This window comes from Sander lucioperca, chromosome 6, assembly GCF_008315115.2.
Source record: "Sander lucioperca isolate FBNREF2018 chromosome 6, SLUC_FBN_1.2, whole genome shotgun sequence".
In the NCBI taxonomy this organism is placed as follows: domain Eukaryota; kingdom Metazoa; phylum Chordata; class Actinopteri; order Perciformes; family Percidae; genus Sander; species Sander lucioperca.
The window spans coordinates 41,547,576-41,574,104 of record NC_050178.1 but is presented as its reverse complement, the minus strand read 5'-3'; the positions used below and the strand labels follow the sequence as shown (position 1 = coordinate 41,574,104).

The 26,529-nt window shown below is 41.4% G+C and overlaps 1 protein-coding gene across 1 annotated transcript; it reads right to left on the bottom strand.

The window, feature by feature from the left end:
- Window positions 1-365: 365 nt before the first annotated feature.
- gxylt2 (glucoside xylosyltransferase 2) lies at window positions 366-26,529 on the bottom strand. Its single transcript, XM_031280790.2, has 7 exons — window positions 26,189-26,529; window positions 16,027-16,225; window positions 14,786-14,917; window positions 11,321-11,572; window positions 10,885-11,008; window positions 4,825-4,997; window positions 366-1,883 (listed from the first exon to the last, which is right to left on the bottom strand). Exons 1-7 carry the CDS (start codon window positions 26,464-26,466, stop codon window positions 1,707-1,709), a joined length of 1,335 nt encoding a protein of 444 aa, XP_031136650.1. The 5' UTR covers window positions 26,467-26,529; the 3' UTR covers window positions 366-1,706.

Here is a 26,529-nt window from a genome sequence, read left to right as displayed (position 1 = left end):
ATATATATATATATATATATATATATATATATGTAGCATAGAGTATTTGATCAATATGCTACGCATGACACATCTACTGTATGCACTACTGTGCTCCCTCCATCTGCTTACCTGATAATGTGAATTAGTCAAACACACACACACGGTTGTGTTTTTGTTGAACACGTTTAGACAATCAGAAATCTAATTTTTTCCAGTGAACGAAACACAATTTCCTCTTTAGAATGGGACATTTGTATAGTTATTGTCAACAGGTTTTGAAAAAATAGGTGTTTTCATTTAAAAAAAACAAAAAAACACTACTTATTTGATTAAAAACCTGTTGAATATTACTGAGCAACTGAACAGACGATTGTCTTACAGAGTGACATTACAAGGCTCTTTATTATCTAAACAATGGTAAAGAAACAAAAGAAACAAGAGCATGATTGTCAGATGTTAAATGGCTTTTTTTTATATTACGATCAATATACTTGTTATGTATTGTCTGCCTTAATGATTTTGCTAATTTTATTTCCTCAAACATTCAAATATCTTATATAACCACCATGAGCTATGGGTGAAACACATACAGTGAATAAATGCAAATGTATATAAACTAAATATAAATGCAGATGCTTATGTCAAGACAGATCTTTTGTGTTGTAACTGAGACAAAGTACATTGCATTGATTTATTTAAAAACACATGTTGACTGTACAGCCATGTTCAGTTTCCAGTTTGAATGATATATTTAGATCATTACATCACATTGAAAGTAATGCGGCTCAAACATAGGATGTGTTCACAAAAGACAATACATCATATTATAAACTAAGATACCCTCTGAAACACACACACACACACACACACACACACACACACACACCACTCATTTTCTTGTAATAGTAGATATGACAGACATAATTTTTTTTTTTTTTTAATGCTAGCACTTTTGGTTTTCACTCGGACAGTGTAGCATCTAATGTGGACATGTTGTGTACAAACAACCATCCAGTCCTAATATCATTCTGAAAGTGCATTTTAACATTCATATATAACATATAAGTCTGTATCTCCTCTGTTGTGCTGTATTTAATACTGTCAGTGGCATTTGGCAACTGCAGAACAGACCAATAACTTGTAACTCTTCTCATTCAGACAAGCACACAGTTCAAGTTGTTTGCTGGTAAAAACATTCACATCATTTTAGAGGAGCGGTTTAGAAATCTACTACTTGAAGTAGAAAAGCTTTCCAAAGTTGGCTTTGTTTAGTGTACACCATGTTCATGAGGAAAAATAAAGAAGGTACATACACAAATATGCCTAACGTTTTGCTGGAGATAAAGAGCTCATCCTTTCATAATTCTTGATTAAAAAAAAAAATGTGTGCACTTTTTTTTTCACTGTAGCTTTTCAACATTGTCATACATTTCATCGCCGTACATAACTGGAAGGTGAAAAGTTTAGGACGGCAATAAGGCAAACCTATTCTACAGCATCACTGGCCAGCACTGTATGCTTCTCTGTATACATAGGCTCATTACCCATACCATGATTAGAGGATCATAATGTTCGTAAGACCCTTCCAGGAAGTGTTATGTGTAGAATACACTGCAAACGCAGAGCCGACAGTTCAGTCTGGGACATGCTGGTATGAACCATAATCCACAGAAAGGTGGTTATTGGTGTTGTCAGATAAAACAGGGAGTCCATTTATCCATCGGTTATTTGTGTGGTCTGACATGCCGGACCACTTTGTCCTCAAACACCTTTCTCATGGTCTTTTCTATCTGCTTGAGGAAGACTTGAGGAATCCGTCCACACAGGGTGTTGACTGTGTCCAGGAACTTGGTCTGGATGGGGTAGAATAGCGACTGGAACATGTTGTCCTCAAAGGGAAACTGCAGGGACAGAGTCATTGTCCTGTGTCAGTTCTGATCCCAAAGCTATTTCAGTCTGATAGTTTTTTTAATGGGACATATCAGACTAAATGGTATTTACAAATTCTGTCAGCAGGGGTGGGGTGGGGTGGGGTGGTGGTGTTCTGTGTTAATCATAAATTATGACCCAGCTTGTCTTTAAGAGGCTTATCTCAGTAGAGCAGGGGGTGAATGACTCTGCTGGCGGAGAAAATACATTCTAAATTTAAAAAGTGACCCAGAATGTTTAATGCAAGCAAGAGAGAATTTATATCACAGAGCAAAGCTGCTCTTTTTCTGAGCTGAAGTCATTAAAATAACAGTCCAACGTTTTGGGAAATATGCTTCTTTGCATTACAGAGTCAGATGAAAAGATGAATATTACCACCTTTTCAGTTGTTGGGAGGTGATAGAGCTAGGCTAGCAGTTTCCCCTGCTTCCAGTCTTTGTGCTAAGCTAGGCTAAACACGTAAAACTGTATTAGGAAGCACAGAGTTGAAATTGATATAGACCTATTTACCTGACTCTGGTTAAATAGTAAACAAGAGTATATGATGCAGAGTGTATTTGCTCCTCTATATTTTGGGTGTATTCACATTGCTCATATATGGTTTGAATCAGCTTGAGAGGCTAGCTAGGACAATTAGCTGTATAGGTTAATGCTTGTAGATAATGTTTAGCTGCATCCATTAATACTCATAATTCATCTAAATAGCTTGACCTTTGCTTTAAAGAATCACTAACGAATCAAAGCCAAGTATATACTAAGTTGGGCATATTACTCAAATACTATATCATATATGACAAAACTATTCATTATATTACTCTTCTAATACACAACCTCAGTAGACCTCATTTACAGAAGATATTTTTTTTGTATTACTTTATTGTAGTACCTTTCTTAGTGTCAAGTGCAAAAAGCATTACATTCTCGTACTACATTTCTTCCCCCCATTTTAACAATTCAGAAAGACAGAAAATAAGACGGCAACAAAACGCACACAAAAAAGGGGCAGCTCCACTGTGTGTGTGTGTGTGTGTGTGTGTGTGTGCGTGCATATCCATCTACATTATGCACTTATTAGAAAGTTTAATTATTCTTCTAACTATATGCTCTGGATACAATTTATTCCATTTTTTTTATTTGATTTCTGACTGTTAGAGTGAGTTTTTCCATTTCCAGTGTTTGTTCTATATGTTTGAAGATCTGGGGATTTGGCTCGTTTCCAAAGCCTGGTCACTTGCTTCAGTGCCGTTAACCCTTATGTTGTCATCGGGTCAAATTTGACCCGTTCTCTAAACTTCTATATCAGAAATATGGGTTTCTTTTTCACCAAATTACTCAAAAAATGAAGTACAATTGCAAGTACTCGATTACTACTTTCATTGAATTGTGGGTATTCAATTAGCATTTGAAAAAATTGAAATGGTTTCAAAACCTAACTAAACTTTGACATCCAAACATCTGTGATTCTCCACCAACATACGTTCCTCTAATATTAGTCAAAATCATTCATCATTTAAAATGTAGGTATAATCTCCTATAAGTGTGATTTATTGACCATGAATTCCATGAAAAGTTGGTGTTAGTGAAAAATAGCATCGAAAACGTGGAAAAAAGTGACAAAAACATTGAAAAAAGTGACGAAAAAAAGTGACAAAAACGTCAGAAAATGTGTCAAAAATATATTTTAAAAAAATGGTAAAAAAAAGTGTTCATTTTGACCCAGAAGGACAACAAGTGCATGGTCGACCAGAAGACAACACAAGGGTTAAGCTGAGCATTTTAAATATATATCTGTCCCTAGCATTGATCTTGAGGTTTGTATTAATACCAAAAAGATTTCCAGGTGTGAGTGGGAACTGTAATGTCAAGTATATGTTTAATATCGCTCATTACCTTTTGCCAGAACACCTGAATTACTGAGCAAGTAAAAAAATGTGTCACTGATTTGCTTTTTTCTCACCGCATCCTCTCCAGCAGCTTGTTCCCTCTGTTGCTGAGTTTGTTTTAAATCTATCTGGAGTAATGACATATCTTTGGCTTATTTTCCAGGCATATTCCTTCCAGTGTTTAGATTACGTTATTTTAAAATGTTCTTTAAAGGATTCTCTCCACTCTTCATCTGAAATGTCTATACATAACTCTTTCCCCCATTGTGTCTTTATCTTAATTTCCATAGCTGTTGCATTGTGCAGGATTGACTAGAGATACTTGCTAATTTTAGGGTGATTTTACTTCTATTTTCTGCTATAAATGTTAATATATAGTTATCTAGCTCCCCCTCTTTATTCTGTTTAACATAACTCCTTACTTGCAAGTATTTAAAAAAAAAACAACAGTTTTTGTTCTGAACCATATCTGGGCACCAGTGTTGTCATATGTTTCTACACAGCAGATATTTTGATGTGCCACAGCCGGAAAAGCACAGGTGTAACTAATAACATTAATGAGGTATAATATTGAGACCCTGAAACTGACACACCTGAATGGAATGCAGCCATCATTAATGTAATTGGTTACATCTGTGTTTTTCTGCTGTAACATGCCCGCTGTGAAATGCTCCATTTTAGCAGCTACTATTTTGGGATGATTAAATCCATTATCTCACTTACAGTACATGTGTGTTTGTTTATGTTTTTTTTTTTTTACATACAAATAGTGTCATAAGTACACATGATTGAATACTTCTCTGCCGTATCCCATCTAAGCTAATTAGGTGTTAATGACTTGTGGAAATGAACTGGGCATAGGGATCATAATTTTCTTTTACAGCGCACACTAAAACTAATGAAACGGTCATAAATATTGTTACTGAGTGACCAACCACCTTGCACTGTATGGGCGGTTTCAACAGAGGGCGCTATGCATCAATACCATATTGTGTCAGCAAAACTTGAATATCTGACGAGGGATACTTACTTCACGTATTGCATCATAGACTACTTTGAACGCTGGCTGCTTGTCATCATGATACACTCCACGGTTGCCATGGAGGATGGACACACCCTCCTCTTCAGCCCCTTTACAGTTACTCCCGTACATACAGTGATCTGGCCTGTAGTTCCACTGGCAGGGAAAGATGTAGAGACACTCTGGGGGGGGGGGTGGAACAACACACAAAAGGAGAACACATCATTGCTACAGTATGTATTACAACAAACACTTAATACAATGCCAGGACCCAGTGAGGACAGTAACTCATGAAGGTTTCAAAGGCAGGTTTGTGACTGGTAGATTGCTTGTTTGATTTCCCTTGACACTTAAAAAAATCTGGATGGAGAACTTGGTATAAAACCTACATTTTCAGATTACTTTATTGTCCATTAGATTTGCATAACATGGAAATGTGTCTTTGGTACTGGCATAGCCTATAAGACAAAAGTAACAAACAGACAGACAGACACACCAGGAACCGAGGGTCAGCACTCGCCATGCACACACCCTTCTGTCCTTCCCGTGGTTCTAAAAAAACTACCCACATATATATGGAATACACCATTTTCTTCCGTTTCACCTGGTTTATAAGTTGAGAGTAATCAAATATCCACATTATCACTGGACCACAGCCGATTGGTTGTATGACTGGAGGACTTTGGAAACAAATACAAATCGTATGTTTCTGAAAGAAAAAAACAAACTAAATATTCATATTCTGTAACAGTGGAGAATGTAGACACCAAACAGTCATAGACTGTATATAGAATGGACCATCAGATCCCGTTGCTCTGGACAGAGACCAGTGAAGGATATTAGAAGCACTTTTCCGGTGAGCGCTGAGCGGTACTGAGCAGCCTCCAACTGAGAGAGACGACGTAAATGTGACGTGAACAGCCTGTCTGAAAGTTGGAAGTCTTCTGGTAGCTGTGCCAAGAAAAATCTCAATCATTCCCAATCTTGCAGAGACGGAGAGCGTAGGTATATGTAAGGATATAACATAGGCACAGGCTAATTACTGCTAACGAAAATGCTAATTAACATTAGTAATTAAACTTAAACAGCTAATGTAAGTCGAAACTGCCTGCAAGCTTCTCCTGTACTATACGGTAATTCCTCTACTATGCGACAGAAAGTCCCGTGATTATGACACAATCGTTAGCCTATTTTTACAAAAACGTCTGCTATGGAGCCATAACGTGAGATACAAGGTAATGGAGCCTTTTATACATTGTCGTGTTTCTTTAGAAATAAACAATGGACAAATAGAGTCTTTAAACGCTTCAGATGTAAAGTTATTCGCTGTCAAAGTGACGTCAAAATGAATGGCAGTCAAAGGAATGCTAACAGGGGGTGAGTGCTTGTTAACATCAAAATGGCGCCATAGGAGCTACGCGTTGTGAGGAGAAGCTTACCCCCTTGCAAACAGCCAGGAGTAGGAGTTCACGTTGTCCCACAATGGATGTATCTATCTAATGAACGTTTTTAGGTTTCTGTATTCAAAGACTGATGGGTCTTTCTTTGGCTCCACCTGGCCAACTGGCCACACATAATTAATTTAAAAAAATAATTTGATGATCACAACCCATGGGCCCACCACCTGTGGGAGGAACCGCTGGGGTCGGGTGCGCTGCCACATGGGTGGCAGGTTAAGGTCAGGGCCCTCGACGGACCAGACCCGAGCAGCAGACGCTGGCTCTGGGGACGTGGAACGTCACCTCTCTGTGGGGGAAGGAGCCGGAACTTGTGCGGGAGGTGGAGCGCTACCAGTTGGATCTGGTGGTGCTTACCTCTACGCACAGTCTCGGTTCTGGAACCATACTCCTGGATAGGGGTTGGACTCTTTTCTTCTCCGGAGTTGCCCAGGGTGTGAGGCGCCGGGCGGGTGTGGGGATACTCACAAGCCCCCGGCTGAGCGCCGCTACGTTGGAGTTTACCCCGGTGGACGAGAGGGTCGCCTCCCTACGCCTGCGGGTTGTGGGGAGGAAAACTGACTGTTGTTTGTGCGTATGCACCAAACAAGAGCTCAGAGTATTCAGCCTTCTTGGAGACCTTGAATGGAGTCCTGTATGGGGCTCCAGTGGGGGACTCCATAGTTCTGCTGGGGGACTTCAACGCGCACGTGGGAAATGAGGGAGACACATGTAGAGGCGTGATTGGGAGGAACGGCCTCCCTGATCTAAACCAGAGTGGTTGTTTGTTGTTGGACTTCTGTGCTAGTCATGGATTGTCTATAACGAACACCATGTTCGAATATAGGGATGCTCATAAGTGTACTTGGTACCAGAGCACCCTAGGCCAAAGGTCAATGATCGATTTTATAATCGTTTCATCTGATCTGAGGCCGTATGTTTTGGACACTCGGGTGAAGAGAGGGGCAGAGCTGTCAACTGATCACCATCTGGTGGTGAGTTGGGTCAGAGGGTGTGGGAAGACTCTGGACAGACCTGGTAAGCCCAAACGGGTAGTGCGGGTAAATTGGGAACGTCTGGAGGAGGCCCCTGTCCGACAGACTTTCAACTCACACCTCCGGCGGAGCTTTTCGTGCATCCCTGTGGAGGCTGGGGGCATTGAACCGGAGTGGACAATGTTCAAAGTTTCCATTGCTGAAGCTGCGGCGGGGGGCTGTGGTCTTAGGGTCTTAGGTGCCTCAAGGGGCGGTAACCCACGAACACCGTGGTGGACACCGGTGGTCAGGGAAGCCGTCCGACTGAAGAAGGAGTCTTTCCCGGATATGTTATCCCAGAGGACTCCGGAGGCAGTTGCAAGGTACTGAAGGGCCCGAAGGGCTGCAGCCTCTGCCGTGAAAGAGGCAAAGCAGCGGGTGTGGGAGAGGTTCGGAGAAGACATGGAGAATGACTTTCGGTCGGCACCAAGGTGCTTCTGGAAAACCGTTCGCCACCTCAGGAGGGGGAAGCGGGGAACCATCCAAGCTGTGTACAGTAAGGATGGGACGCTGTTGACCTCAACTGAGGAGGTAATAGGGCGGTGGAAGGAGCACTTTGAGGAACTCCTAAATCCGACTAATACGCCCTCTATGGTAGAGGCAGAGCTGGAGGATGATGGGGGATTGTCGTCAATTTCCCTGGTGGAAGTTGCTGAGGTAGTTAAACAACTCCACAGTGGCAAAGCCCCAGGGATTGATGAGATCCGTCCAGAAATGCTTAAAGCTCTGGGTGTGGAGGGGTTGTCTTGGTTGACACGCCTCTTCAACATTGCGTGGAAGTCGGGGACGGTGCCTAAGGAGTGGCAGACCGGGGTGGTGGTTCCCCTTTTCAAAAAGGGGGACCAGAGGGTGTGTGCCAATTACAGGGGTATCACTCTTCTCAGCCTCCCCGGTAAAGTCTACTCCAAGGTGCTGGAAAGGAGGGTTCGGTCGATAGTCGAACCTCAGGTTGAGGAGGAACAATGCGGATTCCGTCCTGGTCGTGGAACAACGGACCAGATCTTTACTCTCGCAAGGATCCTGGAGGGAGCCTGGGAGTATGCCCAACCGGTCTACATGTGCTTTGTGGATCTGGAGAAGGCGTATGACCGGGTCCCCCGGGAGATACTGTGGGAGGTGCTGCGGGAGTATGGGGTGAGGGGGTCCCTTCTCAGGGCCATCCAATCTCTGTACGACCAAAGCGAGAGCTGTGTCCGGGTTCTCGGCAGTAAGTCGGACTCGTTTCAGGTGAGAGTTGGCCTCCGCCAGGGCTGCGCTTTGTCACCAATCCTGTTTGTAGTATTTATGGACAGGATATCGAGGCGTAGTCGGGGTGGAGAGGGGTTGCAGTCTGGTGAGCTGGGGATCTCATCGCTGCTTTTTGCGGATGATGTGGTCCTGATGGCATCGTCGGCCTGTGACCTTCAGCACTCACTGGATCGGTTCGCAGCTGAGTGTGAAGCGGCTGGGATGAGGATCAGCACCTCTAAATCTGAGGCCATGGTTCTCAGCAGGAAACCGATGGAGTGCCTTCTCCAGGTAGGGAATGAGTCTTTACCCCAAGTGAAGGAGTTCAAGTACCTTGGGGTATTGTTCGCGAGTGAGGGGACAATGGAGCGGGAGATTGGTCGGAGAATCGGCGCAGCGGGTGCGGTATTACACTCAATTTATCGCACCGTTGTGACGAAAAGAGAGCTGAGCCAGAAGGCAAAGCATCTGGTAAGGATGCCCCCTGGGCGCCTCCCTAGGGAGGTGTTCCAGGCACATCCAGCTGGGAGGAGGCCTCGGGGAAGACCCAGGACTAGGTGGAGGGATTATATCTCCAACCTGGCCTGGGAACGCCTCGGGATCCCCCAGTCGGAGCTGGTTAATGTGGCTCGGGAAAGGGAAGTTTGGGGTCCCCTGCTGGAGCTGCTACCCCCGCAACCTGTTACCAGATAAGCGGAAGAAGATGGATGGATGGATGGAATTTGATGATCAGACTGGAGATTTTTTTTTAAAATAAAAAGTATATTGCACCTAATGGTTTAAAAGGTGAATTGTTTTTTTTTTCTATAAAAAAACATTTTTTTCTGGATGTCATGTAACTGACTGTGGCAAATTTGCTCTGCTCCAGAGAGCTTGTGTCCCACACATAAACAATTTAAAGAAAAAGGAATAAAAGGATGCAAGATGAACTGATTGGGAACAGAGACAGGGATGGGTCATCCTCCTCTGTACTGTCTGCAAGCATGATTGTTTCTTTCCTCCCATCTATTGATTTATTTATTTATTCATTTGCAACTAATCAAAGGCAGCAAAAACCACAAAATTCTTTACACTGAGAGGCACGCTTGAGCAAAGCAATCAACCTCCAACCGCTCCAATACAGCAGCTCAATGGCTGATGGTTATTACAGCTGCAAGGAAGGAATGTGTATGCTGCATGAATGACCATGGTACATAGGAAGTAGCACAGATGTTGATACATAGAACCCATAGCGATATATTATATACAGTTGTGTACTGTACAGTTGTGTATATTTCATAAGCTCTGGTCTTTGTATGTGATGTATAGTACCAGGCAAAAACTACATATACAGACAAAAAATAAAAAATACAAAATATACAATATACAAAAACAATACAAATATACAGATGTTTCCTCCCCATTTCTACTTAATACATTAGCATTATATTAGTAAAACCACCTTTATAAGCTTTTCCTGTTTGCAGAACAAATAAAAAGAAGTCACAACAATGCTTTTGGACTAATGTGAATATTCCTCTGGAGAATGCAGAGAGCTCAAAGCCGTTCCATGCTTAACAAACACTTCATTTGGCTGCGTTTTCAGGCAAACACCAGCGATGCCAGCTCTGCCTTAGCTCTGAGCACTTAATGCCCACATCTGGCTGCTGCAGCTGGAACTCTGCCGTAGCCTACAGCCGTGTGTGTTTACCAATTCAGATTCATAATGTAGAGTGGGTTATCAACAGTTGAAATACGACACATGCGAACATGTTGATCGCGTGAAACTGCTGTGTTGAAAGTGTGCAGACTAGTAATCTAAAGTGGATTTATACACACAGTTTGATATTCTGGTTATGTCTTTTGTGGGCCTTCAATAGACCATTTTAAAGCCTTTTTCTTGGGGGTACATAATGTGTTTTCAGTGTGATAATAATATGTTCTATGATCATTGTAGACAACATGAATAGACCACTACAAGGTACCCCCAGGTTTCCACAAGTTAAAATTAAGACTTTTTAAGACCTTTTTAATACCGTTTAGAATGACATTTAATAACAAATTCCTGGCCAGACTGGAAAGAGTATATAGGATATAATGGAATATCAGAAAGGATTTTAGGCAATAACAAGAATTATTTACCAAGTACTTGAATTTAATACAACATTTTATTGTAGTACTCAATACATACATAGTTTGTGACAAAAGAATAAATGAGATATTTAATCCTATGAAAGGACAATACGTCAATACTTACAATAAAGTAAGACCTTTGTGAATGAAATTTAAGACTTTCTAAATAAATGTAAGACTTTTAAGGCCTTATTTTTCGAATAATAAATTTAAGAAATTTTTAAGACGCCGCGGGTAACCTGCACTAAAAAGGACCGTACCTGGGTTGTAGTGGAAGATAATGTTTAGAAGGTCCTGGTCTCCCCAGGTGATGTGGTTCTTGTACTTCTGATAGAGTGGATGTAGAATATCCTCCCATGACAGGCCACTGGGGATCATACTGTTCTGAAATACCAAAAACAACGTTCACTCGCAAACAGCTCAAAACACATCATCAAAGGAGGAGCACATTTGCATTCCCACTTCCATTTGCAATCTGCTGGCAGTGCTAAGAGCTGGAGAGCTGCTAAATTGAGTTCTGAGGGCAGAAGTGTGTGCTTCTAGCGCGATAATCAGAAAGCTTCAATTGCCGCCCACTCACAGCACTGTGACTGGAACTCAAAGAAAATAACCTTCAGAATGCAAAAAGGAAATCACAGCTCACTTCGCTTTTTACTGATCAGAGTGTGCATAAATACGACTATGTTTTGACCTCACTTTGAACATTGTGCTGCGGATCCTTGTAAGATTCATCAGCATGACACCAGAGTTGACCCCCGTTACTCCGTAGAAAGGGTGGCGTGCAAAGCGGCTGTACCAGCCAATCTTTGGGACCTCGTGCTCTGGGGCCATTGCTGCCAGTTGAGTGCTGTTGAAGGACTTCAGGAGACTCCAGATATCATCCATGGGCCGCAGGAACAGCACATCAGTGTCTACGTAGAGTAACGAGTCCACGTCTTTCAGGATGACCTGGGAGGACACAATTATAGTCGTCATTAGAAGATTTGAGGCCACAATATTTCATCTAAAGAACTACAAAGGGCATTATTACTAGGGATGTCCCGATCAGTTTTTTTGGTCCCCGATCCAATTTTTTTTAATATTGAATATCTGCCGATACCGAGTCCTGATCCGATACTTGTAGCGCCCTGCGAAACAATCGTATTGCAGATATTGTGTGGATCTTGGACTGTTTTCACTTTCTAGTTTAAAGTACTTCCACCCTGATGACATTTTAGCCATATTAATGAGTATTGCAGAGTTACTTGCGAGTTTACGTTGCGCAGCAAATTCCGCTCTGCTGACGTAAATGATCAGAGTAAGGTGCTAGGGGTGAATGGCGATCCCCGATCAGTTAAAAAATGCCCATATCGGCTCCGTTCCTATACTTGCGATTGGGATCGCAAGTATAGGAACGGAACAAAAATTAAGTTAAATAAATAAACCTGCTGTTGGTAAGTAGTCTCAAATACGTCTTACATGAAAAAATCTTACATTTCATACTACACTGTCTACCATGTTACAGTACGTGCACCTCCTCTTTTGCACAAACAGCTCCCAGACAGCCACTCACATATTAATAAAACGTAACTATAAAAAATGCAGAAAGCATCAAGAGGTTCAGTCTAGATCAGATCAACTAAATGTCTGAGTGGGAAAAAAAAGTGGCATTCAACATCAAACAAACCCTGCAGTTTCAGTGTTTTAAAAAGGAACATGCCGACTTATTGGGACTTTGTCTTATTCACCGTATCCCCCAGAGTTAGATAAGTCCATAAATACCCTTCTCATCTCCGTGAGTGTCGTAACTCTTGTCATGCACTGCAACTTCTGCTACTTGGGCGGAGTGATTTGCTCGCAGAACCTGAGAAGCCCCGTGGCGAGGAGCAGAGAGTAACAACGGGGCTTTGCAGGTGTTGTGCTAATCACTCCGCCCACATAGCAGTGCTTCGCCTTCTGAGAATATAGTTCCCAGTATGTATACGGTTAGAAGATGGCTGTGTCTCATGTGACCTTGTTATTTGTACATGTTATTATTATTTGTGACTATACTAATCACAACATATAAATAGGAAAATGTTGGCGTTATTTTGTCACTTATTGGGAGCAGTAGGCTAGATGCAGCCGGTTACCTCCAGGATCTGCGCTAAGCTAGGCTAGCAGTGGGGGCGTCAGACAGAGTTGAGACATGCACAGAGATGAGAAGGGTATGTATGGACTTATCTAACTCTGGGGGACACGGTGAATAAGCTAAAGTCCCAATAAGTCGGCGTGTTCCTTTAACAAAACTAGATGCCAGGCTTAACAGCTCTCTGAGACACAGAGGGCTAAATAATGCAACAATGACAATGCTAACATGCTGCTGTTTGGCGAGTGTAATGTGTACCATGTTTACCATCTTAGTTTAGCGTGTTAGCATGCTAACATACTGTATGCTAATCGGAGCATAACACAAAATATAGCTGAGCAGCTGATGAAAGTCATTAGTTTCGCAACAATTTGATCATAAACCAAAGTATTGGACACAATAAAAAATTATATTTTATGATATAAACTAAGGTTAGATTAAGGTTATAATAAGTTTACAATAAATGTATATATTCTTTATTCTAGGGATGATGAAGGCTCTCTAAATATTGGTGTTGTACTACCAATATAAACTTGTCTTCCTCCAAAAATACATATTCCTCTATTCCATCTATTTCCTGACGTTTTTTTGCATTTGTAAGATTAATATTATCAGTTATTGTATTGCTAATGACCACAAAACACAAATAATATTGGTTATCATCACATATTCCTTATTGGTGCATCTCTAATATTAATAAAACCAACAATAAACCATCATCAAAAGCTTCGGCCCAGTTCTGATCAACTAAATTTTTGAGCGTGAAAAAGTGGGACTTAATGGACTTTAAATATAGTTCAACATTCAACAACTTCCCCAGTTCAGAAAGAGTTGACAACATAGGATATTGTCCATCACTGTTGCTAGATAATAATGGTGTGATAAAAACAAAACACAAAGTCAGTAATAAGACCGAGGTGATCTGTGAAAGAGAATCTTAGAATTCACAGAAGAAAAATTTTGACTTCCACTGTCTGATAAGAACAATACGATGAGTCACACATGAGACAATTACTTCCTGTATCCACTGATGAATTGTGCTGTCAATGCATGGCAGACGAATTACAGGGCCAGTTTGGCTGAGATAAGATTTCACCAGCAGCCAGACTTCAGAGCTGAGAAACTTTGAGAGTTCAAACTATATTTCAGACAGCCAAAGTGACTTCCCAGTATATAGTATATGGACAGAGTGCATTATGTATTACTATACTGTTTTGCACATGTTGTCACAGAGTTTACTTGTACCTGTCACAATATTCTATTTAGAATATGGCAGACAGAGGTTCAGAGTTTCAACAATGCTAACTGGGAGCGGAGGGAGTTGACTGGTAGTAAGAAACCACGTCGCCATGTTGCGGTGTGTTCGACCATGGACTGGGCTGGCTCTGTTGGATTATGTTGCTGACAGCAGCGAGGAGCGACTGTTGGTGTGAGTGACAAACCATCAATCACTACCAACAAGCCCAAATGGAGGTTTCAGCAGCCTCATTTTACGTGTGTATACTCACAGCTATGGAATAGAAGCCACAGTGGAGTGAGTGGGAGAACACATATTTCTATGTCAATAAGTGGATTTAGATTTTCGCAGCAGTAACTGCCAAAACATCTGCCGAAGTATGTGATTGTACAGAATCAGGACGGACCAATCCAACCCTTGCATTAGTCAAGACTATTGTAGAGGCAGAAAGCCTACTCAAAAAGGTATTCCTGATAAAGTGAATAGTGAGTTTCACCTGCAATAGGTTCATTACATGGTAAGTAAGCTGGCTGTTATTTGAATGAACAACAGCAGAAAAAGACAATCAATAGCCTTCACTTGATGAAATTGGTGGGTTATGTGTTGCGTAAATGCTGCAGAAAAAGTGTGAAATCATCAATAATCACACAAGTAATGAATTATAGCCATATTAGAGCCATATTCCGGTTATAAAATAAAAGGGTAGGGAAATGCTGTTTAAGTAGAAATGAAATGGATTAATGGCTTTTTTCTTAACACTGATTTATGACATTATCCATGGTGAGGATATAAAAGGAGATACGTGCTGCAGCCTTACGGGGAGGAAGAGTCTCTGAGCAGCACAGGGCTTGAAGAGCTTCTTCCACTCGTCAGCATTCCCCACAGAGAAGGTGATGGGGTAGATTCTGTACTGGAACTTGGCAGAGACGGAGCGAGGCCACTGGTTCAGCTGGAAGTGAAGCAACACATCAACTTTTATACAGAGGAAGTGTCTAATGGACTTCTCAAAATGTTGAGTGATGAAAAGTGTGTGAGAAAACGCCCTTATAAACAGTCATTATTCTGAAAGATAACCCCCTCTTTTTCGCAGACTTCCCAGCTGTTGTTTGATTAAAAAGCTACAGTCTGAACAAGGGAAGGCACCCTGTTAAACTCAACACTGTATCACTGAAGCTCGCGTTTTCCGACCTGTTAGGCGCACAGTCCCTCCGTAATCGTCAGTTCAACTGTTTGGCCCTGAAAAGAGTGAGAGCGCCGCAAGCATTTTGGCAGCGTTTGCGCTGCGAGGACAAGAAATCTGAGGAGATTACAGACAACCCTTGTAACTCCCTCAACACGCATACACCATGTCTCTTTACAGTGTGGCTGGACATAAGCTCCTTGCTGTACATAGCCAGCATATGGGCTCTATTATCTAGGCCTTGGCTACCAAAACTCCCTGTCTCCCACACAAGGGGATTTTCAACACATGGCAACGATTCCCCCCTACACATGACGGCAAGCTCACAAGCTTAGGGTTTGGATTCAAAGCTGTTTAAGGTCCATTAATAGAAGTGATGTTTATAGACTGTAAGTTAGAATATCAGGGGAACTAATCCAAAGCATGCCAGGCACCTCTGTAAAGGTGACTTTGAAGTGAAACATTGTAATGGAGAAAAGGCAGGGTGTCATGGTGATGAATTACTCCCGAACCTCGAGATAAAAGGGTTTTATGTCTGTACTATAGTGAGTCAGAGAGATAGAGTTAAAACTGCCCTGATCTTGATATCACATATTACAAAGAGAGGGGGAATGTTAAACATGCTCTGGATTTAATCAGAAGTCAGAGGACTCACTAAAAAAAGTCTACATACAGTACCAGTCAAAGGTTTGGACACACTTTCCCAATTACTTGAATAAGAAAATGTTTCCAAACTTTTGACTGATACCGTAGAAAATAAACCAAAAACAGTGTTGCCTATAGCTGAAAGTCTCTAGGGCACCACATTTGATTGTGTGCCTTTTCGTGAAAACCTGCACTGTATCGATTTGGGCATAAGGCCACTGGAGGCTTCTTACTCTTTCTTTAAACTGCGGGGCCAAAGGGTCCTCAGCAAAAATGTGAAACGTGATCCTCTTGAGGCTGAACAGGAGGGCTGATTTGACCATGGTGAGGGTCTCATCCAGACGATTCCCACAGGCCACCACAGCCAGGTGCATGACCTCCTCTGCCCGTTTGCGCCTGGTCACAGGTCTGGCCACGTTATTCCTCGGTTTGCTAAAACAGACATGCAAAAGGCAGGTATGAAAAGTGTACTAAACTGCTAACAGTCTAGTACAAGATAACATAGGCCCCATTCAACAAATGATGTACATGATGTGCAGTTTTTCTTCACCCAACAATGTTTTCAGATCTAAATGGGTCAAGGCCATGTGTGGGCAAAGTGGAGAAGGTTAGGATCTGCTGACAATCACTGATTGCACAAGCCTTGCTTCCCTCACTTGTCGCCTGTAAATTGGCCTGTGTGCTGCTGAGATGTACCGAACTTAGTCTTCCTCCACAGCGATGCGGAGGAGGGTCTGGCTAGTCCACACAGCATTCCGGGATGGGAGAAAAACATGCTCTGGTTTATTGGCATTTCTTTAAAAAGACTATGACATGCTGCTTTTTGGAAGCTTTTATATAGGCCTTAGTGGTCCCCTAATACTGTATCTGAAGTCTCTTTTATATAGGCCTTAGTGGTCCCCTAATACTGTATCTGAAGTCTCTTTTATATAGGCCTTAGTGGTCCCCTAATACTGTATCTGAAGTCTCTTTTATATAGGCCTTAGTGGTCCCCTAATACTGTATCTGAAGTCTCTTTTATATAGACCTTAGTGGAGTAGAGTAGGTAGAGGTAACCTTCCTCCTTATGACGTCATAAAGGGAAGATTCCAGATCGGCCCATCTGAGCTTTCATTTTCTCAAAGGCAGAGCAGGATACCCAGGGCTCGGTTTACATCTATCGCCATTTCTAGCCACTGGGGGACCATAGGCAGGCTGGAGGAACTCATATTAATGTTAAAAAACCTCATAAAGTGAAATCTTCATGCCATGGGACCTTTAAATCACACAATCATCTTTGGCGGTGCTAAGCGCCAGACGGAGCAACGGTGCCACTGCAAAATAGCCTCGGGAAGGAACTTGTTTTGGTGGAACGTTGTTGTTTTAGTCGTGCAACAGAAAACTCAGATTGGATAGATAGTCTAGCTAGCTGTCTGGATTTACCCTGCAGAGATCTGAGGAGTTAACCATAGTCCTCATAAAGTTTAAAATACCAACACAAAGAAAGCAGAAGGTGACATCCGGCCGAAATGAAAGACATCCGGTGGAATTTCTGGCAGCACCTGAACAATCCGGGAAATGAAACGTCGTCAATATACTATCACTACTGTACACTGAACTATACCTACTACAAGCAGGTCACAAGTTGCAAAGAAAACTCCTGCACACTGCGTAACTTGCGAAAAAAAATAATGAAAGTTTAATAGTAGGCAAAACATCCATTCAAAGTGAAAGTAAGGAAAGATAAACTGTAATTTAAAATACCCACATTAGGTTTGAACAACATTGTTATCATATTTTGAAGGCTGAAATTTCTGATTTCTTTAGGGCCAACACATTCTGATAGTTTGTGGCAATATATAGCCTACATGAACATTTGTATTAAAAAAAAAAAAATCCCTAAATTATATAGCAATTCAGCACTTCCCCCTATAATTGAAAAACCTATGAAACAGCACTTGTACACCCTTAATCCTCTCCGCTGTGTAACTAGGGCAGTTATTAACCTCTTGCTTCTTAAAATTCTCTTTTGCATCAACATTTATTTCACTGTACAAAAACACTGCATTTAGCCGCTTCATTGCATACAGCTTGTATTAAAGATAATATTCAAAACACCATTTCTTTTCTGGTTGCATGATTCCATCAAACGGAAAATGATGTGTTGTGCATTGCTTATACACATTTCTCTGTAATTCCGCCCTGACATATTTCAATGACAACCTAACGATTTTAGTTGTAGGTACTTGAACAAAGCTCAGCTGCACAACATGTGATTATAGACTCCGTGGTAGAACTAAAAAGGCTAGAAGAACATGAGCAATTTTTATAACTATAATTCTTTCAGACCAATATTGTGATTGTGATTTGAAAAAGCTTTTTAAAAAATTTAAACCCACAATCTGTATTGATTTTGTACATAATATTGCACAGAATAATCACAAATGTATGTTGTTTTTACATAAATATAATCAAATTAAATTATGCAAAACCAATCAATCTTTAAGTAAACATTTACAGTAATAAGGCAATACATTCATAGTATACTTGACAGCATTACAGCATTCTCAAATTCTGATGTAGCTTTATGAAGGTTTATTATAATTAAAACTAAAGTATAAAAGTATGTGTAAACAATCTTCCCTTTTTGAAGATAAATTATTTCTTTCAATACTGTAGACAAGCACATGTTCATGGTATGATACCATGCATTACCATACTGTGAAAGCAGTTTTTCGCTGCAGCCCTACATATCACAGACGGTAATGGCATGTCACTTATGGATCAGAAGCACAGTAATGTATCTATTTATTTATTTATATCTTAATGAGAATCAAGACAGAAGAAACAAGTGAAGCATTCAAGAAAAAGGTTGATGATCACATTCATCCTCCTGTCAGACAGACAAGATGAATATTTAAGGATTTTTCACAAAGACATGTGTGCCTTCATATATTGTTCAACACCACCTCCACACACTCAGCACTTTTTCTTGTGCAGCATTGTGAGTTCCCAGCGGACTTTGTTCCTCCTTTATCTGATGTAAAAATGTGCTCTCTCTGCAGAGCTAGTGCTGCTGTGGTGTTAAACTATAATCAGCAGTGCAGAGTATCTCCCACTACAATATGGAAACATTTGTAATAAAATACTGGGGAGTCTGAAGCTAAGGCCCACATCATCTAGCTTATAGGGCTACACAATATATTGTTTTTTTAATCGCCATCGCAATATCAACTGGTGCAATAAACACATCGCGAAAGGCTGCGACAGATCGCTAAAGACACTCAGAGATGTTTTGTGTTAGTTGAAAGAAAATATCAGTAGGAAATGGCACTTTAAAATGTAACTGTCATTCCTTTTTTGTAGTGGTGCCTTTTATATTTAACTCAATGTTCAATTTGTTCAGTAAAAGTGTTGGAAATGATTTCATTTTATTTGTTTGAAATTCAACAAGCAATTGTTGCATTTTAGCAGAATACTGAAAGCAGCAGAAATGCAGAACTGCTTACACTTAATATCTGTTTAATTATCGCAAGTAATATCGTTATCGCGATATTCAACAACGTTATTGCATATCTTCCTCATAACGTGCAGCCCTACTAGCTTACGTGTCCTCCACATACACACGCTGCATGGGGCTGGTTGTAATAACAACATGTTTAACATACTGTAGAAATGTGGCCGGGTTGGCTCAGTGGGTAGAGCAGGCGCACATGTACTGAGAGGTTTATGCCTCGACGCAGAGGTCCAGGGTTCAAATCCGACCTGTGACGATTTCCTGCATGTCTTCCCCCCCCCCCTCCCCTTTCTGACTTAGCTGTCCTATCAAATAAAGATGGAAAAGCCCAAAACATTATCTAAAAAAAAAAAAAAAACATACTGTAGAAATGTTGTCATAGCCATAAGGAAAAAACAGTGGCACACAAAAAGAACAGAGAACCTTTTCTTTCAGCATGTAACGTTATTTGGGAGAAACAGTGGTTTCACGACTAAAGACTGCATTTTCCAAAAGGCATGGATCTCCTCTGAGCCTGGGGGGAGCAAAAAAAGTCTACCATAAAACGGATGTGAAGAGAGAAGAGTGAAATTTGACAGGTGGGTTGCAGAGCAGTCTCCAAGCGTGACACTTCGTTTTCTGCATGGCTGAGGGACAATGATGAACCACAGATTAGGATGAATGAGAAGGTGCTGAGAATTCTGTCTGCCACGCTTTAAAGGCCGATGCTCTGTCAAGGTTGTTGAACACACATTCCTATTTTCCCGGCAAAAAAAAAAAAAATGCAAGCTATATCTCCTACACTGGTGTAATTACGCTGCACTTATTCATGCAATATAAATGCCCTTGAAATGATTTCTGCATCAAATTTGATGGACAAAAGAAAAACACAAATTCCTTTGCTGCATAAAGCATGGTCTGTACACATGGATGTTTTGTGTCATGGCACTGTTCCCCACATCTGGAAGCAGTCAACAACAAAAAAATAAAAGAACAGAAGAGGTACAAAACGACTGAATTCCTTACTGGCTGCAGAGTGAGCACATGAAGAGCCCTCTGCCTACAAAAGCAGCAGAAGCCAACCCTTTTAAATCATGTAAGGAAAGAAAAAAGCACAGCACCTTTGAAGAAAATGTCAAAGAAATGTACAGAATGTACATATACAGAGTGAAACGCCAGAGTACACACTACACCATAGAACACCTTGAAGGCATTTAATTAATCAGCATAAAACTAGGTCATTTGGTGGACTCGTTTGAACCACTAGGTGTCAGGACCATTGAACTGAACATGTTCCCATCATACCTTTCCTCTAAAAGGGGGAGGGGGGGGGGGGGGGAGTACCAATTTCAGCTCTTCAAAACAGGCACAAAATGTAACCATGTGTCACTGAAACCTACGGATGCTTCTTCAGACCAATTAAAGGTGCTGTAGGTAGGATTGCGAAGAATCAGGACAAAAAATTTGAACATCGACAACTTCTCAGTGCCTCCCCCCTTTTCTGCTAAAGCCCACAACGGTCTCCTAAGCTCCTCCCCCCACAAGGGAGAATGAATGTGTGTGCATGAGCAGTGATTGACACGCAGTTAGACACCCCCCCCTTGCCCTGATTAGTGCATCTGAACAGGGAGCGATGGATTTTTGCAAATCAGACTACAGGATGTAGGTGGTGCCAGAGGAGCCGGATTTATTTTTTAATTACCTGCTCCATGAAGTTCTGTTTCAGCAAATATGACAGAAAGTTAGTTTTATAAGGCTTACCTACTGCACCTTTAACTGGATTCGTCGCCCGCACTTTATTCAACAGGTTGCCAAGATGTGACAAAGCAGAGAAAAATGTAGAAACTTTAGCAAATCTGAGGTGATTGGTTGGACATCGTTGTTGATGTAGCCACAGCCAGCTGATTCAAACTTTCATGGGACTCACATTATCGGTTTTCATTCCCTTCGCCAGATGAAATGGTTTACACATTTCAGCTCTTCAAAACAGGCACAAAATGTGGAACAATGCCAATATAAATTAAAAAAATGTGCAACTCTCTTTAGGTTTTTAAGAAAATGGTTTTTAATGCTGCTATTTATGAGGGCCAAAAATGCGGTTCATGTTCTTGTTTCTTTACACTGTTTTTATTTCCTTTTCCTTTGAGGTGGGTAGATTTAATCAATAAGAACATAGGACATATAAGCTTTTGCTTCAGCCTAATCATTTCAGTCACTGTTGTGAGTTTACACTATGATATGTATATAATTATTGTTTTTATGATGACTGAATAAAACTACTACAATCATCAGGATGTCCAGCTTAATGGCCTAGACCAAATATCCCTCAATATGCGTCAGTCCAACTCTTTACTCAAGATGTACTTATTAAACCTGATGCCATTTTACATGCACGTTTTAGAAGCGATGTACTTTCATATCACTGAAAAATGTACATATCATCATCATCTAAGAAGGTTGAACAATACTTGGGAGGTGTAACGTATACATTATCTTCCCCAAGCATTTGGTAAAGGACATGTGGTTTGGTGAACCCAATAATGACTGTAACATTTGTCTAATACACTTAAATTAGATCTGCATCTTAGCACAAGCTGAACACATATCTGGAGGAGCGAGTTCCATTGGGAAAGCTTTTGGTAGTGAGACGGTAGTCGTCCGTTTGCTAAACCATGCTAGCTGGATTAGCCACTGGATGTATAGCTCATACAGGGAGTGTCTTTGTCATGGCAAACGCGAATGGGAAACTAGAGCGGGTCATATAAAGTGCTCATATTATGCTTTTTGGCTTTTTTTGCCTTTCCTTTATTGTGTTATATATCTTTTTTTGCATGTTATAAATAGGTTTACAAAGTGAAGTCCACCCCAAGAAAACACTGTTCACAAACTGCTCCAAACAGCTCTATTGTAGTCCAGATTTTACTTCCGTGACGAACGTGCGTCACGTTGTAACACACGTTATAATGCTCGCCTAGCTGCTAGCGTGGCACGCCCTCATACTCTGCTTCTGACTGGCTAGCAGTCCTTACCTAGGTACTACACATGTGCGACTCCCAACAAAGATGGAACAGAAGTGTGATGCCTCACTCTGTAGCTAAAACAGAGAGCTCAACACACAGGGTGAAAAGAGGAGCTGCAGCAATGTGCAGTACAACAAAAATATGGTGTTTAATTTTTTTTTTAATTACACCATGTAAACCTATTCTGATACAACCTCTAAATACAATCATGAACATGAAAATGAGCATAATATGAGCACTTTAAGTGAGCCTGCAGTGCACACCGCTGTGCAGCATTGTGGGGAATTTGGCATTGATGCATCAGGATATGTCCTATTTCCCAGTGCAAGGTGGATGCTGAGTGTTTATCACATTGGCTTCCCAGATCGCCACATTCGGCTAATCAAGTTATCAATGAATTGTTTCAGCATTTGCTTGATCACTAACTGTTAAGAAAACGTTATCTTCAAGGAAAACTTGGTATTCTCTTTGGCATGATTGGTCACTTTGTAAATTTTGACTTTCAAATTCTGCTACTTAGTACAGAAAACTACTTCGCACATCTACAACGTGAGACATGTGCGTCGGATGGGGACAAGCAGGTCACAAGTTGCAAAGAAAACTGCGTAACTTGCGAAAAAAATAATGAAAGTTTAATAGTAGGCAACGTTTTGGTACTAGACCATCTTCAGGCATTTAAACTTTACATTTCTTTTGCAAGTAAGACAATGTGTGGGAGTTTTCTTTGCAAATCCTTCTAAGAAATGATTTCACCCGATGCAAGTCTTTCTATCTGTCTAGTTTCTCCTTCCACACCCTCTATGACTCATTCACTAGTACATTAAAAGTGAGTTAGCCAATCTAACAGGCAGATTGAACTGCCCCTGATGAGGCTCACACAAGCACCCCCCTCCAACCACGTCGGGCTACACAGGCAAGCGGGGAGATTTCAAAACACTCCTCCGAGCAGAGAGAGTGTTCAGTCATGCAAGATGACATTTTTATAGCTGTGCATAATGCCACAGCGAGAGAGAGTGACTTCTTTACTGAGAGGAGCACTGCTGACCAATATTTGAAGTGACAGGGCAAGGGATTTGTTTCAACACAAAGTATCAACACCCATCTAATCCTGTAACTGCAGGCCTTGATTCAATGTAACAAAGCAGATAGACGGGTTACATCTGTATTATTCTACATTTGAACCATCTACTGAAGGTAATAAAGAGATCAGAGTGAAGGAATGTGTGATTTATTACTATTATACAGGTAAAGGCTCTGTTGCGAGTATTATATGCCACAAGTTGGGATGTCTAGGGATGCAACCAACCCTTGTTCTTTGATCCAGTCCTTCCAGAAAAATGCAGAGTTTTTTTGTGATTGTTGCGGGCAAAAATCCTTGATTATGCGGCACGTTTTCTTAAAAAATGCGATGGAATATGCGGGATATTTATGCAATTTTATGCGATGAAATTGCGGGAACTTGCAAAAATTGCGGTTTCATCATGGCTTCATCGTGGGGTTTGCAGCTTTTCGATGATGGTCACGTCATTTCATCACTTCACTTCATAACGTTCCCATGGCAACAGGGTAAATGGCTGCTCTTGTGTGAAGTAAATGCAACATTTTTCAACTTTCTGCTAAGATATATGTGACTTTTTTGCAACGAAAGCGCGGGGATTATGAAATCATGCAAGCCCCGCATATTTTGCGCGGAAATCGGCAATTTATGCGCGAAAGTGCGGCGTATTTGAAAAATTGCGCCCCCCCGCATAAATATGCGGACTTTGGCTGATTATGCATTGAATTATGAGATCGCATAATCGCGTTTTTCTGGAGGGACTGTTGATCATAATGTGCTGATATCTTTGATCAATCAATTAATCGTTCAGTGTATTAAATGTTCATAAGTAGTGAAAAATTCCCATCAGAATTCGAGGGGACATCTTGATTGTTATGTCAGAGCAACAGTCAAAACGCAAAGACAATCCATTTAAACAATATGAAAACAGTTTTTAAATCTGTAACCAAGAAATGTTTAGTGTTCTTACTTGATAAATGACAATGAATTAACTTTCTGTCATTTCACTAATGATTTAATCAATTAACAGAAGTTTGTCTCAAATCCCCCCCCCCCAGCCTATATGGATGGTGCCTGGGGGGGACTGATGGAGCTCTGTTCTCTATTTTTGGCCACAGGAAGTAGTGTGATGTGTCAAAAGGAAATGATATGATTAGAAAAAACAGGAATGTTTGTCTAATGAGCATGCTGCACAGGAAATCTGTCCGCCTCTCAGATTTACAGATGATTACAGTGTCGAGCAGCAAAAAGTCAAAGATACACACCTATAATACAACATGTTTGTAGCTAAAGTCAATGGGAATTCTAGACAACCCTAAAATCAAAAGTTATTCAGCCCTCAATGTACACTCATTGTTCTTATGATCCACATTAACATTACATTAGTACTGACTATTTTGTCAAGGCTCGATTGTGTTACAAGAAAAATACACCCTATTGTTCAAATTCCTCTGGCTTTTATACTCCCACCAAACATCCATCTGATTAGCTCATGCAATTAAATAGAAGAAAGTTTTTCGGAGGCTTCAGCCAGAAGCTCAGTGTGTTGCCCCTAATCGCTGCAGTCAGTCTTGAGCGCTTGCCAAACCTGGTAGTGGTTTTTTTTTTTACGGCCACCGGTGACCCCTTCCACCCCATCTCCCTTATCAGTGCTGAGCACACATGGAGGAGTGTGGTTTCTGGGAGGACGCAAAAGGTCCTTTCTCAATGTAACACCTTGACAGCCTTTATCTACCCAACAGTGTCCCAAACCTGCAGTCTGGCTTTGGAGTAGAATACATATTACTGCCTGCCGGTGGAGCCGGTATCTCCACGGCCACACCATGGCTATTATGGCATTGCTGGCATTCAGCCAAGGAGGAAACGAAGGGGATGTGTGAGGCTGAAATTAGAAAGCTGGAAGACATAATAAAATGCTCCCATCCTTGAACAGCAACTGACAAACTCAGCCTTTTGTCTAAATTTGAAAGGCTGCAAAGAGATGGTGACTTAATCAGAGCATCTGTCACATGGTGCAGCTTCTCTTTAACCATCCAGAGGATTATTAAGGAAATATCACCTGGCAAGCTTTTTACTCCCACATAAGATTGCTTTTGGTACACTTTGACAACAAGAGAGCAGTCAACAGGATGGGTATCCGTTTTCTGTAGGCTTATTTCCAGTAATATCTCATTCACCATTGTTGCAGTGCAACAGACCACCATCCTGTGCTCATTTGAATTCCTTATTAATTGCAATGTATGTCTTTCAAGGTGACCTATACCCCTTTAAAGCCACAGATGACTGAATTAAAGGCCTAAAAAGCCCCAAAGGGTCAAATGATCAAGATTTTTAGTGGTCAGGTAATTATTTATCATTCTGCTGTGCTATTGTCTGATGTCCTCTCTGCGAATACTGCCAATATTTCCACCTAATCACATTAGTCATGCTCCTACTCACATTTCAGCCAGACATTTGGGCAGCCCCGGATTACAACAGCGTGATTCACAGTCATATAAAAGAGGAAAGAAGTAATGGACATTAAACGCAGCCAAGCAGCAGATATGATCATATGCATGTTGGAAGTGTCCCTTGACAGATCAATCAATCTATTGTGAAGCCAGCGTCCTTGAACACAATGTAGGCTGTTTTGATGGAGGGAGCACGTCTGCTTCAAAGCATGATTAAACGCTGACACACTCACTTTTTTTCTGACCTTCCTAACGACAGGGGAAGATGAGATTCAGCAACACCAACTAGTTCATTATGCCTTTTGTGTGTGCACAAATGGATACACGCGTGGAGGAAAACAGCTCATCGAGGCTGCAAATCGAAAAGAGGAGAAAGAAACAAACTCCCCTCACCTCTTAACATTCACGCTGGCCGCTCTATTGATCGCCTTCCCCTCTTTCCGTCTCTTGAGAGGCTCTTCCGCACGCACGCCGACTCGAGCGGATGATTTCTTGGCCAACTTTGCTGCAACATCTCGTCCGAGCTCAGAGGGCGACCGGGAAGAGTTGCTGCCCTCCTCTAAAACTTCGTTCAACAGAGGATCGTCCGCGGCGTTGCCCCCCAAAAAGTACAAAAGTAGGAAAACTCCTAAACACACGGCGATCACAACTACTTTGCAGTGGATCCGCATGGTGAGAGCGACTTGTTGCGGGTGGAAGAGGCAGACGGTACTCCGCTCATGTCTGCGGGTGAG

Bases quoted from the DNA above. Each gene is read 5' to 3' on its own strand.
- gxylt2 (XM_031280790.2), bottom strand. From the start codon at position 26,466: ATGCGGATCCACTGCAAAGTAGTTGTGATCGCCGTGTGTTTAGGAGTT. The intron at 16,226-26,188 runs GTGAGGGGAGTT...TGTCTGTTTTAG, and splicing joins GCCAGCGTGAATGTTAAGAG to CAAACCGAGGAATAACGTGG. The intron at 14,918-16,026 runs GTAAGAAGCCTC...CTTCACTTCCAG, and splicing joins CCCCGCAGTTTAAAGAAAGA to CTGAACCAGTGGCCTCGCTC.